The sequence below is a fragment of the Scatophagus argus genome, chromosome 9 (assembly GCF_020382885.2).
Source record: "Scatophagus argus isolate fScaArg1 chromosome 9, fScaArg1.pri, whole genome shotgun sequence".
In the NCBI taxonomy this organism is placed as follows: domain Eukaryota; kingdom Metazoa; phylum Chordata; class Actinopteri; family Scatophagidae; genus Scatophagus; species Scatophagus argus.
Genome location: NC_058501.1, coordinates 26,320,157 through 26,346,046, shown reverse-complemented (window position 1 = coordinate 26,346,046; position 25,890 = coordinate 26,320,157). Strand labels below are relative to the sequence as shown.

The window sequence follows — 25,890 nt, the reverse complement described above, 5'->3', positions numbered from 1 at the left end:
CACATTTTCTCTCTGCTCACATTTTATGAAATAAATTAGATGTGATCAAACTGGGGGGCTGATTTGGATGTTTGGGCATTTTGAGCTCTGCCACTGTTGGTTGAACCCAACCAACAAGTCGGCTTCATATTGTTTCAAAATCGTTTTAAATTCATGTTAGGTTCTGGACGAGTACCTTCTTTAAGCTTTGATTAAAGAAGCCTCAGTCTCGGGTTTCTCACAGACTTGTCAGCTGTTTGTCAGATTAGTGTGTGTGTGTGTGTGTGTGTGTGTGTCACTGATACACACCTTGGTGGGGAAGTATCTCTTGGTCTTGAACTGTTTGAAGAAGGCGGAGAGGAAGAAGGTGGCGAAGAAAAGGATGACGGACCAGAAAAGGATGTCGGGGATAAAGGGTCCATCACGGCTGCAGGCCGAGCCGACAAACTGCCCGCGTAAATCCACGCAGTCCTGGAGACAGACAGTGTTGAGATGCAGCTCCCCCAGTGGCCACGAGTTTACAAGTTTAAAGTTTCCAGATAAACAATTCAGAAACTAAAGACTTAACAAGATCAACATCTGCTCAGTTATCCGCAGACTTCCGTTTTGTTCTGTAAAAAGGCAACACATTCATCTTAGATGCACTCTTATCTACAGCGTGAGTGCAGACTGTTCAAACTGTAAACTGGACCACATGAGACTGATTTTACACTGAAACACCACACAGTCTGTTGTCTGCTTTCGGCAAGAAAATAAATCATACCTGAATGTTATTTTGTGCCATTTGATGGTATTTTGTCATCCTAACTGATAACTGAAGTACATGCAGTATGCTTGTACAAAGAGTCTATTCAGTGATACAGACTAAAGCAATGAGCTGCTGGCCGCACTGTGTGTGTAATTTATGAGTTTCATGAAGAAACCTTCACAGTTAGCTGGTCCCACTGGATGTTTTCTGACGTCAAGTTTTTCATGCTCCACAGGTGTTGGACTTCAGCTGAGGTGTTGGAAGGTGGAGAACACCGACACCTGCGGCACAGCAGCAACACATTCAAAAGGTTTATCACAATAAATTTATTATAAAGACAACTGTAGCCAAAATCTGCACTCAGCGGCAGCTTATGTTCAGTTTGTGATGCTGTCTGATGACTAAGAAGAACTTTTTAAACCCTAGTAAACCCTCACTTTATATTTTTCACATATTCAACATGCAGTGATCAGACAGAATAGTTCGGGATTGAAACAAGTTACTTTTACTGTGATGGAAATAATTAAAGCACAATGAAAAAGTGAGGAGTTCTGGCCTACGTGTAGAAGGTGAGGTTGTCCAGGTGGTTGTGCATGTTGATAGGGTAGACCTCCCCGAGGTGGACCAGCTTCTCCAGAGCCTCATAGATGAAGATTATGCAAATAAGGGCAGCAAAGGCCTCCTCAGTGAAGCGTGTGATGTAGCAGACAAGAGAGCTGGCGTCTGTGGCGACCAGCAGCACACAGAGGAAGGCCGTCCACAGTCCAATACTGGTCCGCAGGGACAGATAAGACAGGCCGTAGTCACTGAGGACAGGTGAGATAAGAAGGGTGCAATCATTATTTTAAAGGACTGATTAACATGTTCTAACACCAGGGCACAAATACACCAACATCACTGCTGATCATTTTCCAAATCATCCATCAGTACTGAAAGGATTACATGAATTAATAATTAACAGTTCAATTAAATCAGCTCACATTCTTCAACACTAACAACAATATCGGCCACAAAAACCCACAGATGTCACATGTTGAACTTTGTCCAAACACAGACAGACCAGTCAGCAAATTGGAAACCTGAACTGATAAAATAGGGTGACACTGTTATAACTGATAATGGTATTTTGTCTCAGTGCTGAACTGCAGGAGTCATCAGTGTTACCAGTGATCTCAGTTAATGCTGACGCAGGTGAAACTGAGGTCATCAACCTCAGAGGGTCCATATGAAAAGCAGTCCCTCTCTGCTCCTGCTCATCCCATCTCATCATGTCTTGGTGCCTCCTCGTCCTGCTGCTGTTGACCCTGGCCCAGTTTGGCCCGGCTCAGCCCGTCGACAGCCGGGCTGAGCTCAGGAGGGTGCAAGCCACCCTGGAGGAGCTGAAGGCCGAGAGACGTGGTAAGGCTTCATTTGAGTATGTATTTACAGAAGGGTCTTGACTTCACTATGAATTAACAGGATTTTTTCTTCAGGATTATGACCTGCAGCTTAGGCATTGATGTTTAACAGATTCTCTGAATGACAGGCAGAGTGATAAAGTCTGAGAGGACACAATACGTAGCAATGAGTTTCCATCACATAGTTGATGTCGGTTTTGGAAAAGTAAACCTGAAAACCTGAATGTAAATAAAGGTCAATGTGTTTGTCATCTTCACTGATGTGCAGAAAGAAGAAAGAGCCGCACAAACAGACGAGTCCCTCAGTTTTGTTTTTACAGCTTAGTTCTCATGTCTTGTGAATATTCAGAGTTGATTCATAAGCATCCATGTTTGATAAGCAAGAAGTAACAGAGGAGAAATGTTTGAAGAGACGAACACTGAAATAGAGTTGAGTGTATGTACACGATGTCACGTCTGTGGTGTTAAATCAGTCACAGTTTCATACACTTTGCGGCTACTGAATCCAAATGAAAATCAATTACTGATGCAGACTGTAACGTCGGTTATCCGCTGTGTGTGTCATCTGCAGTGACATTCAGCAACACACACTGCAGAGTGTTAAACTCTGTGATTGGACATTGAAATACACCCTGGGAGTCGTACTTCACTTTGGTGTCCTCTGAAATAAAAAGACATTTTTCTACACAGTTGATGAGTCAACCAGTAGACTTTCATGTCCATCAGAGAAGGTTTTAATCCATGAGGAACATTAATGTGACAGAAACTCTGCTGGAGCCATTCAGCTGAACCACACATGAACAGAACCGGACTTCTTCCTGTGTGAGCTTCACTGAGTGCTGGACAAAATTGATCTGTTCCACTCTACTCCACTTTTCTTTGACTGTTTGCAGTGATGAGTGAACGTCTGGATGCAGCTGAGCGGGAAATAAAGAAATCCAAAGGTGAGAAATGCCAACAGGTAAAACACTTCAGTGTTCACATACTGCTGATAAATGCTGAATATGGTGTGTCAATGAATTCAGTGTGAAGCAGTTAAGTGGACAAAGTGAGTAAAGTGAGGATATAAAAGATGCCTTGACAGGAGAAGCTGAGTGTTGACACAATTTTCCTTAAAGATTTTACATCATAGTGTTCAATACACTGTGTCAATAAAAAGGACAAATAGTTATGGATTTTCTGGGCTTGGATGATAAAGCGTTGATTTGCCAACATTGCCTCAAAAATGACTCAGCTGAAGTTTTTCTTTTCTACAGAAACCCCGAAAGTTGCCTTTGCTGCGTCCCTGGGAGGTAACGGCCTTGTGAAGACCACATCTGGCAACAAAGACCTCATCTATAGGGACATCCTGACCAATGTGGGTGGGGCTTACAATGCTGAGACAGGTGAGACACAATAGTAAAGGAGACATTTCAATTTAACACCAATTTTGACCAAACTTCCAGAAATTTGGAAAAAGAAAAATAGTTGTTTCCATCCACTCCTGTTGAATGAAAACAATTTAGTGGTTAACAAACAGCAGGGTTAGGGTTAGGGACACTGCAACAAGATGCCTTTGTCATTAGAAGAGCTCAGTCAAAGGTTAAATGACACAAAACTGAGAACATAGCAGAAATACAAAATTTCAGCTTCTACAAATTGAAAATGGAAATAAAAACATGGATGGAAACAAGTCCACCATTGTCTTATATTGCCCACTTCAGGACGATGTAACACTGTTTAGCTCCTTGTCTTCATCACTCTTCGTCTTCCCTACAGGTGTCTTCACAGCACCAATTCGCGGAGTATACTACATCCGCTTCACAGCTAACGGCCCTACCAACTTCCCCAAGAGCGCCGTCTTGTACAAAAACGACACAGAGATCCAGCTGATCACCCACGAGCAGCCATCCGGCGAGGGCAGCGACACAGCATCCAATGGTGCTGCCCTGCTGCTGGAGAAGGGTGACCGACTGAAGATGGTGCTGTGGCACAACACTCAGATCTGGGACAACAGCAATCATCACAGCACCTTCAGTGGCTTCCTGCTCTTCCCCATGTACAGCAACACAAACTTATCACTACCACCACCATCTTGTGTGACACAAAGTCCTTCACAGGACAGACAAAAGAATCAGTGATGATAAAAGTAAAAAAAAATAATTTCAGGTGAAATGAAACCAGAGCAGCAACAACATTTATGACATGTCCAGTGCGACTCCTAAATTTGGACATTTATCTCTGTGTTAAAGGGTGGATGAGCCTCCGACAGAGCCCGACGTCGAAGATGAACTGAGGATTCTTCAGGATGCAGTGAAACAGCTTCAGTCAGAAAATCTCGGTAAAGTTTAAAATGTTCATGTGACACTCTTTACGGACCTCACACATCTACCTCAGTTTTGATGATATTTCTTCAGATTCCTGCAGTGATTTAAGAGTAGATTTTTGTGCTCTTGGCTCAGCAACATTTTCTGAACTTGTCATGCTGGTCAGAAACATTTCTGAATGTATTTGATAGTTAAACTAACTGGCTTCTTTGAATGTCTTCTGAAAGCTTACAAAAACTCTCACTGCCTTGTTGATAAAAATCCTAAAATTTAAGTAAGGATTGAATTCAGATCGGACGTGACTGCTCTGACTACTCCTGGCGTTAAAATCAAATGTTACACTACTTTATCTTCCAGCAGAATGTGCTGAAACACAGGACTGAAATACTGGGATTCAACAGCTGGTGACGGTTTTGCATCTGTGTTTTTAGGTGTCAAAGGGAGACTGGAGGCCACAGAGAGGGAGCTGAAGGCCATAAGAGGTCAGTCATTCCTGTTGACTTCTTTCCATGTTGCGGTACAAGCTGTTTCGTCTCAGCGGCCTCCACAAAGGTACTGAGAGGATTTAACAGCAGCAAGAAAGAAGGCACAAAACAAGCGCCCCTCTCCCTGCTCTGCCCTCTCGTGGATATTCACATATAGTTTAACACACCCAATAGGATGTGGTCACATTCTTAATTTTATCAAATCCTAGAAAGATTTTTTAGAAAGAAAGCAAACACACAAGTTTTGGCTGGTTTCTGTCTTCACCTCAAGACAATAAAAATGAATGTAAAGTGAAAAATATATTTTAAAAAAATCAAAAGCAACTTCTCTTAGGGAAAAAAGCGATAATCCCAAACATGATGAACAGTTTTTGTTGGGGTTATTTCTTCTGTGGAAATAAAAACTGTTCGGTGGACACGTAGACTAAAATCCATTTCCCTGTTTTACTGTTTGTTCTCAGTTGTGACTGTCAAAAAATTTCTGGTCCTTTTGCCTTCAGAGGTACCAAAGGTGGCATTTGCAGTTTCTCTCGGAGGTAACGGACTTCAGAAGACAACGTCAGGAAGTAAAACCCTGATCTACAAGGATGTCCTGACCAACATTGGACAGGCATATGACTCTAAAACAGGTAAGTGACTCACGTTAGTGCAGTCATCACACCCGTCCCCATGGATGGAGCAATATTCGTGTAACTTTATTTTTGATAACAATAGCAGCAGAGTTATACACATCTCTGTGAAATGCAGATTTTTTCCCAAAAGGTTTTTTGATGATGTTTTAACTTTGAAACGTCCAAACAGAAACAGGACTACAAGAGTGAATACTGGGGTGGACACAAACACGATCACGTTTCTCTGAAGAACTATTTAAACTGACAGAGCAGATGTTTAAAGCAGCTTTAAAGCTACAGTTAGTCTGTATAATGTGGTAAATAAATAAGAGCCTGTCAAAAAATCAAACTCACACAACTGCCCTGAGTAATTTTGTCATTTCTCACCTGTCCTGCATGACTGTTTATTGATTCCTTCTCCTCCAGGTGTGTTCACAGCACCTGTGCGTGGAGTCTACTACATCCGTTTCACAGCTAATGCCCCCACAAACTTCCCCATGAGCGCAGTTCTCTACAAAAACAATCTAGAGATCCAGCTGATCGCCCATGAACAGCCATCCGGTGAGGGCAGTGACACGGCATCCAACGGCGCCGCCCTGTTGCTGGAGGAGGGCGACACACTGTCGCTGCAGCTGTGGCACGACACTCAGATCTGGGACAACAGCAACCATCACAGCACCTTCAGCGGCTTCCTGCTGTTCCCCATGTGAAGCCAATCAACACGATTCACCTGTCCACATCTGGTCAGAACTGGGCCAGCACAGGTCTTTGGACTCTCCTGACTGACCACACTGATTTCAGTGTCTTCCTTTATTATCTGAGAGCATTATTTGTCCTAGCTGTGAATCACGTGCACATTGTGTCATTTCCATATGTCCATTTCCTCTTTCTTAAAGTCTGATTAAAGTTTCTCAGACTCCAAAAAGACTCAGTGGTTTTTATGGCACGATCCAATCAAATGATTAGACACCAAAACTAAAATACCAAAACATTTGTCTGGCAAACTGAAGTTCAGAACAAGTATTCAGATCCTTTTCTTCTTTAAGGAAATACAACATGAAAATACTCTACAAGTAGAAGTCCTGCATTTAGGATCCTACTTAGCACAGCAAAATGTAGTACGGTCAGCTTCATCTAGTAAAAGTATGGCAGTGCTGTCAGGTCGAAGAAGTAAAAGTACAGCAATTCAGTCAGCTTTATGCAGTAAAAGTATGGCAGAACGGTCGGGTCTATGAAGTAAAACTACAGCAGTACCATTGGGTCAATGTAGTAAAAGTACAGCAGTACTGTTGGGTCGATGTAGTAAAAGTCAGCTTTATGTACTGTTGGGTCAATGTACTCCGAGATCTGAAATGTGAAAAAGTCGACTTTTTGTTGGGGCCAAAAGCTAAACATGTTTCAGACATGATTCAGTCAGTCCAAACAAAATTAATTTTAGCCGTTTTGATAAATTATGAATTGTGTCGGTCACTTTTCTAGCATTTGCTGGTTCCAGCGTCTTAATTGTTAGATCTGCTGAAAGAAGCGTCTCTGGGTTTTGGACTGAAGCAGTTTTAAGACTTCACTTTGGACTATAGACCAAACAATCAATCGATTATTGCAGCCTTAGGTGGCTTAATTTTGGAACAATCAAATTTATCACAGTTCCTTTGCTCTTAGTAGATGTAAAGTAGAAAACAGTTCAACTTTTACTTCAGTACTTGAGTAAATGTACTCAAAATGTGTTCCCCAAAAACTGATGAGCTGAAACCGGAACACCAAAACAAACAATCAGAACAACAACAGAAAAAACAGACTAGAACCTCTTCAACCAACTGCTTGTCTCCACTTAATGTGATAAAAACTGCAGACACGGACGTGTCCTCCTGGAAATATTTTAAAGTGCAGGAAAAAGTACGACTCTGTTATATAAAGGTGCAGAAAACAGAGCTGCTTAAAAAAAATGAGGATTTTATGTAAGTGTTACAAAACATTTTGTTATTACAGAAAGCCTTTTAAATACTCAGACAAAAAGACCAACACAGCAGAAAAATCCTCCACCCCCTCGTGAACACAAATTATGCTAATCCAAAAAGCCAGAAATCAGGATAATCTGACACCTGCTTGGCTCCAGTTTTGTTTTCAGCTCTTAACCTAAATTTTAAAACAAAAGAAATGTCATTATGGGCCATTAATGATGTCAACGATTTGAATTCCTACCAGAGTCACCTGCAGATGGCATCAGAGGTCACCCAAAGCTGAGCGGGAGCCACACTGACCTTTCATTAATGAGTATTCAGCCCTGAATGCCAAATCTTCTGAAGTAAAAGTGTGCAAGTATTGTCAGTTTCACGTAGTTTAAGTATCAGCAGTACACACGGCTCACATCACAGTAAGCACAGACGCACACACCTTGACCAGGACTCCTCACGTAGGATGAAAACAAGCAGTAAGGATGGCTGGCTGTGTAAACACCTCCCACAGAACGGTAGAGAATTATGGGAAATGAGTTCAAACAACAGCTGAACACACAGGTGACAGGTGTTCCTGCGGGAGGTGGAGCCTGACTCACCTGCAAAACTTGAAAAGGATCTTCTCAAAGACCAGAACAGGACCGGTACTGCCCAGGATGGTGAGAGGTTGACCAGCAAATAGAGAGTAGGCCACGCCAGTCAGAGACGCCCCAAACAGAGACTCTATGGCGCTCTACCACACAGAGAGAAAGAGAGAGAGGATTTCAGTCATGTTTCAGAGGAAACCAGTCCTCCCAGTTCATCATCCATCAGTCTGCCTCTTACTATGTTTCCTCTGGTAGCTTCTCCCAGCAGACCTCCGAACGTGATGACAGGTGACATGCAGGCGCAGTACAGAAAGAGGACGGACGCCAAACACTGCAGGCTGATGGCGTCTCTGATGTCACTCCAGAGGAAGGGAGCTTTCCTCCGAACATCATTCACCAAACCACCAAAGATCCTGACAGACAGAAGGCGGAGTCGCTCCTGAATAATTCTGCTCCCACTTCATACATTCAGAACACCTGACATGAAGAAAACGTCTCTGATGCGGCAATAAGACACCCAACACAAAGAAGATGTTCAGAAAAAGTGTGATAATCTTATGAAAAGATCCTGAATAGCCAAACAACACGAGAGACACAGCAGATTTAGAGGCCAGCTATTGGCTGATTCAGGGACCAGAATCACACTAAAACCACTCAAAACTGATTGGTTCCAGTTTTTCTAAGTTTATTTTGACTGGAGTCAAAGTTTGTTCGTGTTTGTTATGTCACGAAGAGATTCGGTTTACAAAGACGGAACATGGTCATGCTGAAGACACTTCAACCAGAGGATGACTCGTGGTTTTATTCAAAATCAGAATTCCTTTATTTATCCCCGAAGGGAAATTCTTTATAAAATGTTGTAATGAATATGCTGCTGATGAAGTCTCTCACAGTGAGGCTGTGCAGACTGACCTCCCTGTCCTCTGCAGCTCTGGTCCTGTGTGCTGCTCCACCTCCTTGAAGGTGTCTGAGGTGTGGGCGGAGCCATTAGGAACAGGCGCCATCTTCCTCTTCTCCTACAGAGGAAGACAGGATGAGGGCACAGACCTCAGATCAGACAGGACTCCAGTGTGTTTCTGAGATCTTTGCTGTCAGATGAGATGGCGCTGGTGTAGTGAGCTCACCTGTGATGGGACGCTCTTTGGGGGCTCGATGCGGATGCTGGGGTCCCATTCACCCGGAGGAAGCACGGTGACCTGATCCAGGAACTCATCGATTCCCGACAGCAGATCGTTCCTGTCCTTCGCCTTGTAGGCAACATCGTGGAAAATCTGCCAGAGACAAGTGAAGTCTGTAGTGTGAGAGAGTAAAGAATCTCACCTGCAGACCTGCTCAGTAAGGACACTATGGTCTGTGTACAGCACTTACTGATCCTGGACAGTTGTTGTTAAGACATCCTACACAATCCATTGGAATGGTGTTAAAATATTGATTATAATGGATAAAAACAAATAAATAAATTTGACTTTACATTAAAATCTTTGTGTTCTAATCAACAACATAACCGAGTTCTCACCAGGTTGAGAACTGTGAGTTCTAAACCTTAACATGTCATTGTTCAACTGATTCTTCTCACCTCATCTGTCATCAGAGTGGCCATGGAGCGTCCGATCTCATGGTACTGCGGACCTTTTCCAAACGGACCGAGCAGCAGGAAGAGAAACCTGCCAGGACAGTTAAATGTTTTTCAGTGTGTTTCTGAAGTACCCTATTAAAGGCCATTTTAAATCTTTAAAATGACAATTTATGGTCAAATGTGGGCAGCAGAATAAGCTGGAAACACATCAGTGATGAATATCTGAGAAGGTGAGATGGTGACAGTGTAAAAGTACAAATACTACATTACATTTCACTGATGTAAAATGTACTCAAAGTAAAAGTACTCATGTTGCAGTACAGTGTGTCGTTCTAAGCTCATCTGAGCTCAACTGAGTTCCTTTCTGTCCTGCTGACTGCTTTAATCATCAGATTCTATCAGATCCTCATGTGTTTGGAGTCCGGCTGTCCTGGGAGATCCAGGACCTCCAAACAAGTTCCTGTTTTCAGGCTTTTTTAAAGAGCAGATTCAGCTGAAGGAGGAGGAGGATTTTCATCTCCATCCTTCAGTTTATCACAGACATTCAGCATCAACACATCTGGACACTCAGGATTTTCATCTGGACATGAACTGAAGCTGACAGACTGATGTAGTGCATTAAAAATACTCACCTCTGAGGTGTACTGGAGTACCAGTATGAAATAGATTAAGTACTTCAGTAAATGTACTTTCCACCATTGGATACTAGAGCTCATCTCAACAACAACATACTATTTACAAACAGGAAGACATTCAAAGACACTCTGTTCTGATCAAGAACTAGCTGTGTGTGTATATTCACCTGGTGGGCACTGGGACCTCTGTGAGTCCAGTTAACAGCATGGCAGGGGCAAGTCGTACGAAGGCGATGATTGGTCGCTCCAGGAAGTCAACTTCGCCTACCAAAACATTGGAGGCCTCAGCACCAGGAGGGATCTTCTTCATGAAGTTCATATCCACCTGAAACACACACACACACACACACAGTTGTCATGAACACTGCAGCCTGCAGGGGGCATTTCAGACTGTCAGGTGAAGGTGCTGCTGTCACACATCACAGGTGAGTGGATGGCCTCAGGTAAGAGAAGTGCAGTGACTGGTCATGTGACCGATATGATCTCACAGGAACATGCTGTTTCCCTCTGATGGACTTTCTATTTTAAACAAACACATAATCAACTCATCACTGAGATAATCGTCATGTGATGGGACAAACTGACATCTTTTCAGATTTTACTGGATAAATCGTGATTGTCTCCGCCCAGCAACGATCCAGTTCAAAGTGGGAGACACAGTAATCCAGCACTACGCACCACAGCGTTAACATTCAGACGAAATCATGACAACAACCAACAAATCCAGCAGATGCTACAGCACAAAACGTCCAACAGTGAAACAAAGCACCTGAGTCAGTCATACCGACATCACTGAACATCACAAAGTACACATTGCATCGTGCATGACCATGACAAAAACACAACACAGGCTTCTGATTGGTCCAGAGCTGCAGACTTACACATTCATAGTCCTGCAGAGAAACAGAAGTCGCAGCTTCTGATTGGCTCCTTCAGGACCACACTGAACAATTACAGAACTCACAACTCGAGTCATACAGCTGACAGCAGCTTATTAATTAATTTATTTATATTTATTTCAAACACTGAAACCACACCGTCTGTTCATACCGCTCAATCTGACCACTTCCCCTGCAGTTTAAAATTAACTGCTTACACTTTGTGTGTAGAGAGAGAAGCAAAAGTTCACATTTGAGAAGACTGAAATGTTTGGCACTTGTGCATAAGGATTACAGTAACATATTGAAATAGATGTCAGCTCATTCTCTGCCATTGTGTCGGCCAACTAAAACATCAGTTGTATCAGTTGTGTCTGTTGGGTCTTCACCTTGCTGAAGTCCACTGTACTGTTTTCCCGGCTGCCGCCATTGATGCGACTCTCGCTGTTCTTGCTGTTGTCGAGGTTTCCCGGAGCCGAATGAGGGGATGTTAGCAGACCTGCACACATGGGAAGAGACAGTCCATTAACACACTGAACAAAAAAAATGAGCTGATCTGAAACTGATGGAAGACAACATTGTGTTGGACTGAGTCCTGAAGGTGCAGGTACAGCACAAAGCAGGAGTCATCTATCTGCTTCTGTCTCAGGTCAACCGCCTCTTTGTTTAACTCCACATGTGAATTTTGTGCTGAATTCTTTTGAAATCAAGCGGAAACACAAAAGGCTGTTTTCATGTTTTCAAGTCAGGATTTCAACCCCACCTTGGAACAGAAACTGTACTATGTGGGGCTTCTCTTTGTTTAGATCTGTATAATACATGGGAGATTATAAAATGACACGAAACACGAAATTATCGCACTGTGCAGAGCATAGACAGAAACTTGCTGACACGTGATGTTAGTTAATAAACATTCTGGATCCATGACAGTTGTTCAAGAAGACTAACAGACCATCGGCACATTGCTCTGCTTCGTTAGTCTTCACACTCATGACTGCTTCCCCTTTAGGTGGAATTTAGGACCACATGAAATTCTTGTACATATCTGATTAGAAATCGGGCCTCAGCTAGTGATTGAGAAAATTAAAAATAAGCTGATTGGCTGTCCCCAGACTGTGTTTTTAGAGGTTCAATTCACAGTGAAAGGCATCTGTAAGCATAAGCGTCAGATCTTCTTTATTATGGTTTTCTACAGTCTAAAACAGTCAGGTGAAACAACAGACACTGAAAAGCGTCAGGTTTTGTTCATACAGACACACTCACAGCTGGCAGACGCCCAGCACAAGCAGTGAGCTCACTGGCTGAGCCACACCATGCTGGCTTGTGCCGACACATATTTGCCTTAATGATTGTGAAGATCCTCCATCCTGAACACCTCCTCTGATGGTTAAACCACTACCTGGGGTACCCTTGCTTCACCCCACAGTCTGTCCGGAGCAGAACGGCAACGCAGGATGCCAGAGGAGGCGTGGTCTGACGGGCGAGCTTCGACTAGGGAAGCAGGGAGGGAGGGGGTGGCTATGGGAGGGCAGGGTGCACAGAGGTGGTGGCCATGATGGGACAGGAAGAGAGGGGTCTGAGGCAAGGAGGTAGGGCTGGGGAAGAGGCATCTAACCAAGCAGGACACACGAGGGGACAGTGGAAGGGTGACAGAGGGGGGGACAGACAAGAGGAGGACAAACCCTCCTCTGAGGAGAGGAGAAAGAACAGAAGCAGAATGTCGTGAAAGGACAGAAACATCAGCAGGACGAGTGAACGATCGTTCAGAGCATCAATCCTCATGCGATGACATGTGATGAGATATCACTCATATCAAGGCATTTGTTTACTAGAGGCTGGTCAATGTGTTGTCATGGATACATGAATCTGTTTTTCATAAGTATGTATGGAATATGTCCTCTGATCTTCCTCCTGATCACATGATGTCAGGTGTGATCCAATGATATTTAGCTGTTGTCAGTATCAGGTCGATGTTAGACACACACACACACCTACACACGGCCTCAGGTTATGTCAGCAGAGTTAAAGCATCACTCACTAACAGAATTTATGAGTCTGCATATTAAAACACTGACTCGTCACGGGGTATTAGCTGGTCATTAGCTTGCTGACTTAGCAGCGGGTTCAGGTTATAAGGTTCCTTCACATTTTCCATCTCAAAAGTCCAGACTTTGTGCAAGAAATCTAAAGTCAGTGCTGACATAAACAGCTCCCAGGCTGCCACTTCAACAACATGATTAATTAAACATTTGTGATGCTATTGCTTACAGGTTAGTGGAATAAAACTGAAACAGACGACTAGTTTTACAATAAAACCTGTGCTGGCAGTCAGCACGTTTCCATGCCAACCAGAGACCCATCATCTTGTCACTCTGTTACCGCAACCAGGACTGGTGAACTCTGATACCAAAAGCACTGAAGCCATGCTCACATCAACGCGAGACAAAGTGAACATGAAGACATTAAAATAATTTTATCAAAATCGCAGGAAACCATCAACGCTGTCATCAGTTATTAACTTTCACAGAAGCATGTTTAGTGATGTGATACCAACTGGACCAGGATCAGTTGAAGCAAGTAGAAAACTGCAGTAAAAACAAGCACGTGTGTCACACTGTTTTATAATAGCCAGACAAGCAAGTAGAAGAAGGACTGAAAGCAGAAATGGCTGTATTAAATATGATTATTATGTAAAAGGATTAGGGTTAGGGTTAGGGTTAACCCTAATACGCTGAAATATCACATGATACAGTCTTTCGTTCATGAACATGTTTAACATGTTATTAACAAATTACGACTCAGACGCAGTTTTTTTGTAATTCCCAGTCATCATGTGTCAGATTTCTCCTCCTGGATAACATCTGTGATTGATGGGACAGATGAAGATGAATGACATGAAGGACCAGGCTTTCTTACAGACCAGCAGATGAGCAGTCATCAGGTGAACCTGAGAACGACTCTAGTGCTGTAGGCTCACCATTGCGCTCCAGTAAATGTGGGTCAGAATGTTTCTTGCCGATGTCAGCGAAGGATCGGACCAGCGGGATTCGATTGCTCAGTTTCTTCTCATTCTGGTGGTGATGACGCCTCAACATGGCCTCTCTCACCTTCTCTCGAACGCCTTCCTCCAGCTGACCTGTGGCCAGCATGCTGTCAATCACCATGTCTGCATGTGAGGAGGGATGACACGAAGTTAGCTGACCGGCCACATGCATGACCATTTAATTTTAAGTTACTTTATTACTCCCAAGATGGGGAATGACTTTTCTGCATTTAACCCATCACTGATTGAAACACACACACATGCAACATGCAGTGAAACACACACAGGAGCAGTGGGCTGCATCAAGCACCCAGGGAGCATATTGGGGGTTAAGTGCCTTGCTCAAGGGCACATCAGCCGGCTAATGGGGGGTGGGGACATTATCACTCCACCACACTCAAATTTTTCCTGCCCGTCCGGTGGGGTAATCGAACCAGTGACCTTCCGATTACAAGTCGCTTCTCCAACCTCACGGCTGCCCCCAAATTTCACATGAGTCAGATCATACTGACAACCACAGATTGTTCTACTTCAGAAGGTGAAGGGGAACCTCCATCAGCAGCTATGCACCAAAGCAGACCAACATGATGTGTGGAGTAGCCCAAGGATCAGACCTTGGTCCTTTCTTATTTAAGATAAGATAAGATAAGATGAACTTTATTGATACCGCAGTGGGGAAATTCACCTGTTGTGGCAGCTCACAAGAACACAAGAAGAGTGCAAAAAGTGTGCATAAACAGTTACAAAAAATATAGAGGTGAAATAAATTAACAATTTACAAGGTAAGTAAAAATAGTACACTATAAAGCTATATACAAGTCCTCATAAGGGAAGAAAGAGGACTAGACCTTAACATGCATCAGTGAGGCTGAAGTGTGAAAAACAATGAAATCAGCTATCATTATTATTCAGATGACTAAAGAAACGTGCTAGTAAGTCACGCTTGGCTAACCCGGCATAACATTAAATAACTAATGATCATGAAGCCAAAAGCAACAGAACGTTACGTACGTTCTCAGCTCTGACTCCACCTGAACACATACTCCACCATGTCTCAACTTTCTGTCCTTCAAATTTAGATTGTAATCTTTCATGTTGTGTTTCCCGCAGAAGGTAAAGCACTATTAACCGCTTCTGTGTTTAAAATGTGCTCTTTAAACTAACTGCAGTCTAAGGAACAAAGCTGGGGATGGTCCAGTCAACGGTGGCCAACACGTGGCTGAGGTCACCTGACGTGCTCACCTGCGATCTCTTCGATCGTGTTGGCCCTCATGTCGAGCAGCACGGTGCCGTTCAGGATGCAGGAACGCAGCTCAAACAAACTATGAAGGGACAATGTAGCAACATACGGTTTACTCCAACGCTCACCGCCGTCTTCTACATCCTCCTCAAACTTCAGCCACCTGAAAACACAACAGTCCACATACAGAGCACAGGTGCATAAAACATCCTGGTTAGCTCCCTGATCACACAAACAAAAGTGAATCAAATATCCAAATAAAAAATAATTTGCCCCACCTCAGTTCAGTTTGACTACAAGCCAGGCATGAAGAGGACACACACATATTTAACAGTTAGAAGGTGTTATGTAACTTAAAAATATCAGCAGAAAATCTCCTGGATTTGTGAGCAAAGACTCAGCGCTTAAATGACAAATCCTGAATTTATAAATTTAGCTTCATCCTGTACAAAGAGCCAAGCATGACCCATCAAAGCGGTGCATTATTCTCAATACAATGTGTTATTAATGAGCAGAGGAAAAGACACACAGATCTTCTTGTATCAAACTGTTTTAAAACCACAGAAGAAGACACCGGTGGGAGGAAGGTGAAATGAGACAACTGGAGTTAAGTCAAATGAGTCCTCACCTAGCAGTCTCCCTCCATTCCTGGAAGTCTCCGTCTCTGAAGGCCAGCTCGTCCAGCTCAGTGAACAGGTCATGGGGGATGTGCTCCTCGTCTCCATCCTCCGTCCCGAGGATGAACTGGACTCTCTGGGACGGCGTGTCTGCACAGACACAACAACAAACTCTATCAGATCATGATTCCATAAGCATCCAACAGTGCGCTGTCCCTGTGTCTGGACCGACCGTACGAAGGCGACTCCCGTCCGTCCTCCCGGTCTGAGCGATCCCTTCGTTTTCGGTGAGGTCGGTGTCCTCGGTGACGGTGACGCCTTCGACTCTGTCGGCCCAGAGGAACGTGAACACCAACGTAGACCGCTCTGTGACCTGAGGGACAGAAGTACAGTCAGGAAAGCTGCACCTGACTCTGCTGACTACAGCAAGCAGGTCAGTAGATCACGTTATTGATCAGCATTTTGTCTGTTTGTCTGTCCAGTTCCTCATACATTACTCGGCCATCTTTACTTCCCTCTGTTTTAAAGTAAATACAGACGATACAAACTACTTTGTGTGTGTTTGCTTGTGTGTGTGCCTCACTTTCCAGTTCTTCTTTCTCAAAGTTGGTGTGGAGGGTGGAGCTTGTCTTCCCCTGGTCCAACACCGCCTCCTCATCATTTCCCTGCAACACAAACACGATTCAGTGAGATAGAATGACTCAATTGACAGGAAGCAGCCGTCAGTCATCACAAACTGATGTTTCTTTATTCACCAGAGCAGCTGTTTTCTGTTTCTTTCTGCAAATTTTCTCATCCTTCCTTCCTGCCATCACCCTAACCATCATTACGGAACTTCAAATTTTCTTCTGACTCCATCAGCCAAAGCTAACAGATCTCCTGACTGTGATGTGAGCATATAAACCATTCAGGGCCAACATTTTAAATCTATTATTTTACAGTTTTATTGGTAACGAATTCTTTCTAAATTGTGAGAGCTTTCTTTCCAATAAACGCAGAAGGATTAGAGAACATAAAGACCAGGTTAGTGGTTCAAGTCCCAGCTGGTCCAGCTTGTCCACACGTCCTTCAGGAAGACACTGAACACCATATCAACAAGAGTCTTTATCAAATCAGTGGCATGTGCTACTGCTGCTGCCCACTGCTCACACTCAGAACATCAGGCTCCGCCCATAGCTCATGGGAACACCATGACTCACACTGTCAACAGGAAGTGCTGACAACTGGACAAGTGGACTGTCAGCAGGGACAGAACCTGCAGCTGCATCGACTAAGACTCACACACACCAAAAGTGCTTTGATGCTTGCAGGAAGTGCATCTCCATGCTCGTTAGTTGTGACTCTGCTGTGACTGTGAGCTTACAGCCTGCACACGCGCGCGCGCACACACACACACACAGACACACACACACACACACCTCTGTACTCCCACTGTAACCTGAGACTACACATGTAAAGACAGCTTCAGAGTCAAACAGCTGGTGGTGACCACAGCCAAACACCAAAATGATACTTGTTCAATACTCAGGCCAACGTGACATTGATTCAGAATGTTGTCCAAACACCAGCAGCCTTGAAACAACTTAAAGATGGTCCTTGTCCAGTTGAATGTTTAATTAATAATAAACATAGCAGTAACTTTTCCAAACCAACAACAGATTTTTGGACTGGACGAAGACTGATTAAAGATGATGAAAGTACTGAACAGTTATCAGCTTTAGTAACGAATTATTTTATACACAGTTAGCTATTAAACTTGCATGCTAATTATGAGGTTCAGCGCTGCCAAATTGGGCAAGTGGGTTAGAAATCTACGTGGCAGCACAACTCCTACGTCCATCAGCACCTCCAAAAAACCCAAAGTGTTAAATCCTGTTTTGGTCTGCTCAGGTGAATGCCTGAGGTGGATTTTAGGTGACACAGCAGGCAGGCTGACCTTACTGTTGACCCCTGAAAAGTGGAGCTGGTAAAAGAGTAAAATACCACATGAAGCTGACAATAATACCATACTTTTACTTAGGTAGGATTTCCAATGCAGTACTTTGACTTGTTGTATGGGTACTTAAATTAACAACTTGTGACATTTGGCCAGAATTTAAAGGCAGCTCCAAAACTGTATGGCGGCAGCATTTCAGCAGAGTAACGGCCAGCTGCTGCTCACTAAACTGTTTGCAGTGATGATCTTTGGCTGTAGCTACAGCTACCATTAGCTCAGTCAGCTGTGGAGCTCACTGGATGGTGACCTCGGACCGCAGGGGGATCACTGTGAGCAACAGAGCTCAGATAACTCCCAGCAAACACAGCGGGGGTGATTTACAGCAGCTCATAGGAGTACTAAGACTCCGGGGACGAGCGGACCCGGCAGTCAGGGACAAGAGAGACGTGAAGCAGCAGAGGACAGACAGACTTGGACATCAGCAGCGTGTAGAGCAGGAATATTTTCACATCTCACTCTGTGAAATGACGATTTATTTGGACCAAACCAGAGGTGATCGTGGAAAGACAAACCAAGACAGTTTGTGTGGGTTTTATTTCGTTAACATAAACAAACTTGAGTTCAGACAAAAGTCAAAGCTTGTATTTTTTTGTTTAGTAAGAAAAACAGAAGTAAGATTATTTCCTGTATGGACATTTTGTGAGTTTGTTCGTTTCCTTATTAGAATAAATTCTAAGAGAGCTTGTGAAACTCCTCTGGCTGCTTATATTCATCTCCCAGCTGAAACTGCAGAGGCCTCTAGAGGTACAAAGTGGTATTACAGACAGGACGGTCCACGGGTAGCTGGTTAGCATCCTAAGTACACTAGATATCTCTGCAACACAACACAGAGACGTCTCTGATATAGCATCAGCTCTGTTGTTCCTTCACTTTCTGCTGATGTTTGTTTTTAATGTTTTAAACAAACATCTTATCTACTACACCTTTAAGTAAAGGACCTGAATAGTTCTTCGATGTTGACTGTGTCCTCACTATGAAGTGATCAAAATGAAATGAGGGCCAGCTGCAATCCATAACCTCCCTGTCACCACCTCGTTCATCAAGGTCAAATATCAGTATCACACTGCGGTGGATTTGTCCCATCATCACAGCGTCTGTCACCAAACAAATCAAACGCCAAAGGGAAGTGAACTAATGTTGCCTCTGCTGCTTCCACTACACTTGGTGTGAACTGGTGTGACATGTGGGTCACGATTCAGCACCTCCTCAGTCACAATGAACTGGCTGCTCCTCCTTAGTTCAGTGTTTGTTAAAGTGGATCTCTGAGTTTGTTCCTTCTACTGTACTTCCATCAGACATTTGTGTGGAAATGGAGGAAGTCAACTGTGTTGATATGACAGATGCTAAAGTGCTTGATTTGTAGAAGCTCACAGCAGCAGAGAGTGAAACTCCAGTTGCTGCAGAGGACTAACTAATGCACCCTGTTAACAATAAGCTGTAGCTGCTAATCCTTGTGTACTTTTACCCAAGTAGAATTTTGAATTCAGCACTTTTACTTAGTATTTTTACAGCGTGGTCAAGGATCAGAGATAAGGTAGCCGTGACATACAGACCAAAAGTAAAGTTTGTCCTGAAGGAATGTGGTGATGAGGCTGACACAAAGACCAGCTTTCAGATTTACACTCTCAGTGTGCAGAAGAATCAAACTCGCACAGTAGCGAGACCCATCAAATATAATAAATCAGGTTCCTTGTATATTTCAGCTTCAGTTTTGTTCTGTAAAATGATTTCTGTTCCAAACCAACGGAATTGTTTCATTTTATACAACAACACAAAAACAAAAAAAAGATTTCAGGGTTTATACTCAGGAGTTTTGACTCCGGAGGCCTGGAATAATTTAACAAGAACTTATTGTACTTCCCTTCAGAGGTGGGGGACATACTTGTTTCATTTACTACAGTAAAAGTACTACCAGACAGTAAAAATTCACTGTTCAAGTACAAGTCCTGCATTCAAGGCAGGATGTTTGCACATGTGGTTCAGCTCTGATCTTTTCCTGTTTTACCGTTTCATTTCCTCATGAGTTTCATGAGCATGTCAGTCAAGCTCAGCTGGACCACAAACTCTGACGGGAGACACAAAGTGAGCTCTGATACGTACCAGGGACGTCACTCTGGCCACCCTCTGACTGGCAATATGTCCCCAGAAGTCTTCCATAGCTTCAGCTCCGTCGGCTGTGTCGAGTCAACCCTCCTCAGATTACCAAACACCAAGAGAGGAGCTCTGGGAGTGAGCTGGTCAAAGAGCGTAAAGATAAATCCAGCAGCTGACCGTAACGTGCGGACTCCTGCTTCTGGTTCAGTATGTAAAAGCAGACACCCGGCAAGCAGCCAGCGGAGCCTTGGCTGTTATTCATGTATTTATAGCCAACTGTGCTGCTTCACTGAGCGTCTGAGTCTGAGTTTGCAAAAAAAAAAAAGGAGGCGGAGCCTTTTCTTCATGCTCATCATACACAGCAGGTCACACTGAACAAGCCTCAATTACTTGTATGTGCAATACTTCTGATACTGCAGTACATTTACACCACGTTTACTCAAAGTTGGTCCCAACGCGTTCCAGGTCAAAACACGAGACAAGTCAGTGAAGTTGTGTTGTGTTTCTGTGCTTGTGCAGCTTCTGTTTGTTTCAACACACTCTGGGGTTTTGCATCACTGCACTGACATGTTAGAGTAACAGTACTTTAGAAGTACACAGATCATATTTCACTCAGTTCAGGAGCTGTCATAAAAAACAACAAGCCACAACATGAACACACACATGAATGAGCACAAACACTCAGACCTAGACTCCTACCAGGAACAAGAATAACATGAAATGCTTTCTGACATTCAGGTCCAAACTTATCATCAGGAGCTCAGTTTGACCCAACCGTACTTCAACAACACCGAGAAGCTGTACTCCAATGAGCTGATGGTGCATTGATGTTTCTGGGAGAGAATTATCAGCTTCAACTTCACTCAGAGAACCGTTTTCAGAGGACAAGCTGGTGAATTAAATTAACACAATGGACTTCTCATTGTGATGCTCAGGTGATGCTGTAACAGATTAAAGAGTCTGTCAGATGTGACCTGTGAGCAACATATCCAGCAGCCTCACGTGAGCTGCTGCAGTCTGTGGTTCAGCTACTAAATCAAATCCGGACAAACACACAAAACAATCGCAGCACGATTCACTTTACTGAACCCGGAGCAGATCTAAGCGGGACAATAAAACCATTCATATGACAAGCAGGAGGCAAACAGGAAGCAGTGCATTCTGGGAGAGAAGGTCTAATAACCAAAGGTGACATCCTCAAACGTCTCGGTCTGTCCGCAACCCACAGACACTCAGTTTACTGTCACAGTGGACGAAAGACACCTACCAACCAAAATAATCAAGAAAATCTGGACTCATTTCTTTAAAAAAAATGACTAATTCATTTATTAATCAATTGACTAATCTGAAGCATGGTGGTGCCAGCATCATGCTGTGGGGATGCTTCTCAGCAGCAGGTTCTGGAAACCTGTAACAGTAGAGGGAAAAATGACTGCAGCAACACTTATGGAAATCCAGGAGGACAATCTGATTAAGTTCTGCAAGAGAACTACGACTTGGGAGAGGATTTATTTTCCAGCAAGACAAAGAACTGAAGCATATAGCGAAAGCTACACAGAAATGGCTTAAAGACAATAAGGTGAATGTTCTGGAGTGGTCGAGTCAAAGCCCAGACTTCAATCCAATAGAGGATTTGTGGTTGAACTTGAAAAGGGCTGTTCACGGCCAATCCCTGTGCAACCTGACAGAGCTTGTGCAGTTTTGCAAAAAAGAGTGGAGTAAAATTGCTGTGTCCAGATGTGCAAGCCTGATTGAGACCAGTTCACACAGACTCAGCGCTGTGATTGTGGCCAAAGGTGTATCTGCTAAAAAATGACTTGGGGTGAGGGGGGGTATTTATGCAATCACTGATTTTACATTATATATTTATATATATATTATTAATTTTTATTTAGCATTATTTTGTAGAAATCTGTTTTCACTGTGACATTTAAGAGATTTTTCAGTAAGATTGTTGAAGTTCATAACTTCATCAGGATAACTTCATCACTCTGTCATTAAGTCACGTTGGTGTTAATCAACACCTTCTTCTTATGCTTTACTGCAGAAACTGAAAGAGTTTCAACTACTGACTGTGCTCAATAATTGTTGATTTTCTGTTCATTTACAGTTTATGGCACAAAGAAAATGTTATTTTCTTTCGTATTTTATATTTTTATATTTTTTCTTAAGTGTGCAATTTTAATTTTCTCTGACTATTTATAAGTGTGTTTTTAAGCTGAGAATCTGCACAAAATTTCGTTATGCTTGCATAATGACAATAAAGACTCTTGAATCTTGAAAGAATAATCAGGATCAATAGATGTGACTGAAAGAGCCAGAAAAGCTACTAAATGAGACTGACAACATTAGGACTAAAAGAGCAAAGAACACAGAAGAAGAACCACAGAGAAGCAATAGGGGACAACTTTTGTTCCTGTTCAGAGTGATTGGAAACAGTGCTGATCAAACAGACCCAATTCATGTACATATATTTATATCTTGTTTTTTCTTTTTGTAAATACTTTATTTTTTATTATTATTATTATTATTTTATTTTGTATTTTGCATGGTGCACAGGAGAGAGAAAAATCCGGAGTCAAATTCCTTGTAGGGTCACACGTACTTGGCAAATAAAGCTGATTCTGATTCTGATCGGTTCAGCCGATGATGTGAACATGATAAGCATGAAGCCTTGACATAATCACCCTGTCAGAACACTTTCTTCTTCTTTCTGACAGGGTCCAGTCTACCAGCCCAGCAGAGAGCGTTGGGCCACCAGAGGAGTCTGCTGACGTCAACACAAGTCACCTGAGACGCCTTAACAACACTAACCTGTCCACACGGCGTGTGTGTGTGTGTGTGTGTGTGTGTGTGTGAGAGAGAGAGAGAGAGAGAGAGAGAGAAAGCTGGAACAGACACGTGAATTTCATGCGAGTATCAGTACACCGTTCAGTGTACTTTGAGCTTCAGTCTGGTTTCCATCCAGCACCTGCAGGTTGCTGGATGTGTGTACTTGACACTTTGTTTGTCTCTGAACTGAGTAAAAACTAACAACCTGTGACACAAACAACCTCAGATGCTGCACTGACCCTGCCGGGGTCAAGAATCAGAATCAGAATTCCTTTATTTATCCCTGAAGGGAAATTCTTGAAAGAGCCACCAAGCTGGTCCTCCTGCTGCTGCCTTGGATCAAAGAGCCTAATAAATGTTGTATTATTGCCGTGCTGAAAATCCTCAGAGAGCTGCCACTTCCGCCTCCATTTGCACCAAACAATAACCTGCTCGATCAGGGAGTCGCAGTGTGCAGCTTCACACAGCTCGCATTGTTCACAGCTGAGGGCCATTTGATCGGACAGAGTGAAAAGTTTCACCTCAATTTCCATGGAGTGTCTACAGACAGGAAGTCAGCCGCACAGTACTGTTACAGAGGAATCTCGCCTGTTTACAAAGACACATCTGACATTGCTAAAAACTGACTGCAGAACAGCAACAGCAGCAGCAAACATGGATGGAGTGTTGAGAGGCTGCAAAGTCACAAATCTGAAAACCAGTCCTTAAAAACTGAGACCTGGACCAGATTGTTGTAACTACAGGCTAGAGCAGCAGTTCACACCTCATCAGACTTCCTATCAAAGGCCCCAGCTGCTCACATCCACACTTCATGTGGTAACAGAAACAATTTGAGGATATCATTTCTGCAGATGTCATGGGCTGTGGAACTGCACTCTGAGTGAACAGTGATGCTACAGAGTGGAGCATTAAAAATGTGGAGCATTAAAAATGTCTTTTTAAGCAGTGAGAGCAGTCTGACCGTTACTGTTTGATACATCATTCTTAAAAAATAACATATTTCACTTTAAGAAACACACACCTGACAAAAACATTCAGCCTACTCAGCTATTAAAATGACACCCAATGAACGTTGCCAAGTCCTTAAAGATCCGCTTTGAACCAAAACTCGCTGTGGTGTTCACAGACTGGCCGGACAGTCGGTTCAGTCTAAAATCTTACAGTCATGTTCGTTTAAAAAGATAACTTCATTTATTGTTAACAATGTGACACTGAATCACAACAATGACTTCATCTGGTGATTACCAAAAACTTTTGTGGGACTGCAGCAATAATCTTACAGGCACCAAGTGTTTTATATAGAGATGCAGACAGTCAGCAGTATGCGCAGAGTTTTTAAATAAACACCACTGATTCTGTCTGCATGGTCTCCACAGCAACACCAGCATCCAGCACTATAGTGAGAATCGACTCAGCCAGCATCATTACAACAGCAGGGTTGCACAGACTTGGCTTCAGCATGACAAAGCTTCAACCTAGCTTCTCCCTGATAATGATGATGATGATGATGATGATGATGATGAATCACTTCCATCCCATCACAACACACACTCATCTCCACGTGCTCTGACGACACTTTTTTGCCTAACTGAGACAAGCTGCCCTCCTCAGACACTTGGGGACACAAGTTGATGATGCCTGAGTCTGCTTAAACACCCGTCTTTCCACCCAATTACATGAAGTAATAGTGTTAACAGTCCAAACCAAACTCTAATGGTTAACTTGCTAATTTCATTTCATTTGTGCTTACGGCACAACTGGGCACATCGTACAACAACTCAAATAATTTGTTCTGAGTAATTATTAGTAAATTTCTTATTCGGCAAGTAAATAAGAGTTCAATCGACTTGTGTTTACTATAAAACTTCGGCCGAAACTTATTCTCTTCCATCACCCAGAAGATAGAGTTAGAGTCAAATAAATGGCAGGCAAGCAAACAAAAGAAGCTCAACTGTTGTCAAAAAGAGTTCTGTTGGATGGGTGTAATTCGTGCCGAATGTAAGGATGCTTATTTTAGAGTCCAATTCGGCCGTTCGTCGTATTTCAGAAACCCCATAGATGTGGCAGGAGCATCGGAACCAAGAATCACCACATTTTGAAACGGAGCCCCCTAACAATCAGTTAAAGAAACCGGCACGCAACGTTACTTCACTTCCTGGCATAAGCGTGGTCCCTCAAAAACAAAAGCAGTCTGTTCGCAGCGGTTGTTTCCAGGCCGGGTTTGCAAGTTATCCGCAAACCAACACTCAGGGTTTCTTGTGCCATCATGTTTAAGGAGGCTTCCAGTTTCTGACCATCTCAGCTTAATCCGCAGTCCGCTGAGGAGTCGCTAGCCTCCGGCTAACAGGTACACACGGAGGAAAGTGGGAACTTACAGATGTGAGGAGCGGTCTCATCTGTTCGCTGTTGTCGTCCTCCATTTCCAGAAAACCTTGTGAAAACTCTTGTTTCTCTCCTGGTGAAGGTGATAATTCATCCGAATTAGCGTTAAGTAATCGGTTCTTCTTCTCTAAACGTTTGTTTTCACCAATACTTTGCAACTTGCCTGGGATATATTAACTCCAGCTGTAAAGCCCGCCTTTTTTTTTGATTGACAGCTCTCTTCCCCGTTGACGTGCCAGCGTTCTTTTACCTTCCACCAATCCTCGAGCGGAAAGTAGAATAGGCGGAGCTATGCCAGAAACGAAGCACGAGAGCTTTTTTTAAATTAATTTTCAGTCATTTACCGCAGAGCTGACTGATTTATTAAACGAGTAGCGGGTCTAATGCACAAATGCAGAAGCTTTGGAAACAACTGTAGGACCAGATATCTATCTAGACTTTATCTAGACTGCTTTTCTCCCATTGATACAAATGTGTTTGTGTCCATCCCAATCAGAATCAGAATCAGAAAGACTTTATTGCCATGTAAGTG

General features: G+C 43.2%; 2 protein-coding genes across 3 annotated transcripts in view; one reads left to right on the top strand and one right to left on the bottom strand.

The window, feature by feature from the left end:
* LOC124064275 (sodium bicarbonate cotransporter 3-like) overlaps nucleotides 1–25,557 on the bottom strand; it is a 29,288-nt gene extending 3,731 nt beyond the window's left edge. The window contains exons 1-16 of one of the 2 annotated variants that reach the window (XM_046398576.1): nucleotides 25,352–25,557; nucleotides 16,638–16,719; nucleotides 16,287–16,427; nucleotides 16,066–16,204; nucleotides 15,440–15,600; nucleotides 14,132–14,320; nucleotides 11,544–11,653; nucleotides 10,444–10,601; nucleotides 9,642–9,729; nucleotides 9,190–9,336; nucleotides 8,978–9,081; nucleotides 8,304–8,478; nucleotides 8,078–8,211; nucleotides 1,288–1,533; nucleotides 903–1,008; nucleotides 289–450 (exon numbers count right to left, since the gene is read on the bottom strand). In XM_046398576.1, the coding sequence (XP_046254532.1) occupies nucleotides 289–450; nucleotides 903–1,008; nucleotides 1,288–1,533; nucleotides 8,078–8,211; nucleotides 8,304–8,478; nucleotides 8,978–9,081; nucleotides 9,190–9,336; nucleotides 9,642–9,729; nucleotides 10,444–10,601; nucleotides 11,544–11,653; nucleotides 14,132–14,320; nucleotides 15,440–15,600; nucleotides 16,066–16,204; nucleotides 16,287–16,427; nucleotides 16,638–16,719; nucleotides 25,352–25,396 (2,187 nt within the window). In that variant the 5' untranslated portion in view covers nucleotides 25,397–25,557. Of the gene's footprint in view, nucleotides 1–288; nucleotides 451–902; nucleotides 1,009–1,287; nucleotides 1,534–8,077; nucleotides 8,212–8,303; nucleotides 8,479–8,977; nucleotides 9,082–9,189; nucleotides 9,337–9,641; nucleotides 9,730–10,443; nucleotides 10,602–11,543; nucleotides 11,654–14,131; nucleotides 14,321–15,439; nucleotides 15,601–16,065; nucleotides 16,205–16,286; nucleotides 16,428–16,637; nucleotides 16,720–20,150; nucleotides 20,554–25,351 lie in introns of those variants that run through there. The other variant, XM_046398575.1, reaches the window with a different exon arrangement.
* LOC124064277 (complement C1q-like protein 4) lies at nucleotides 1,756–4,263 on the top strand. The gene is made up of 4 exons (XM_046398578.1): nucleotides 1,756–2,125; nucleotides 3,018–3,068; nucleotides 3,381–3,509; nucleotides 3,883–4,263. Exons 1-4 carry the CDS (start codon nucleotides 1,996–1,998, stop codon nucleotides 4,242–4,244), a joined length of 672 nt encoding a protein of 223 aa, XP_046254534.1. The 5' UTR covers nucleotides 1,756–1,995; the 3' UTR covers nucleotides 4,245–4,263.
* Nucleotides 25,558–25,890: the final 333 nt, after the last annotated feature.

Bases quoted from the DNA above. Each gene is read 5' to 3' on its own strand.
- LOC124064277 (XM_046398578.1), top strand. From the start codon at position 1,996: ATGTCTTGGTGCCTCCTCGTCCTGCTGCTGTTGACCCTGGCCCAGTTT. The intron at 3,069-3,380 runs GTGAGAAATGCC...TCTTTTCTACAG, and splicing joins GGAAATAAAGAAATCCAAAG to AAACCCCGAAAGTTGCCTTT. The intron at 3,510-3,882 runs GTGAGACACAAT...TCTTCCCTACAG, and splicing joins GGCTTACAATGCTGAGACAG to GTGTCTTCACAGCACCAATT.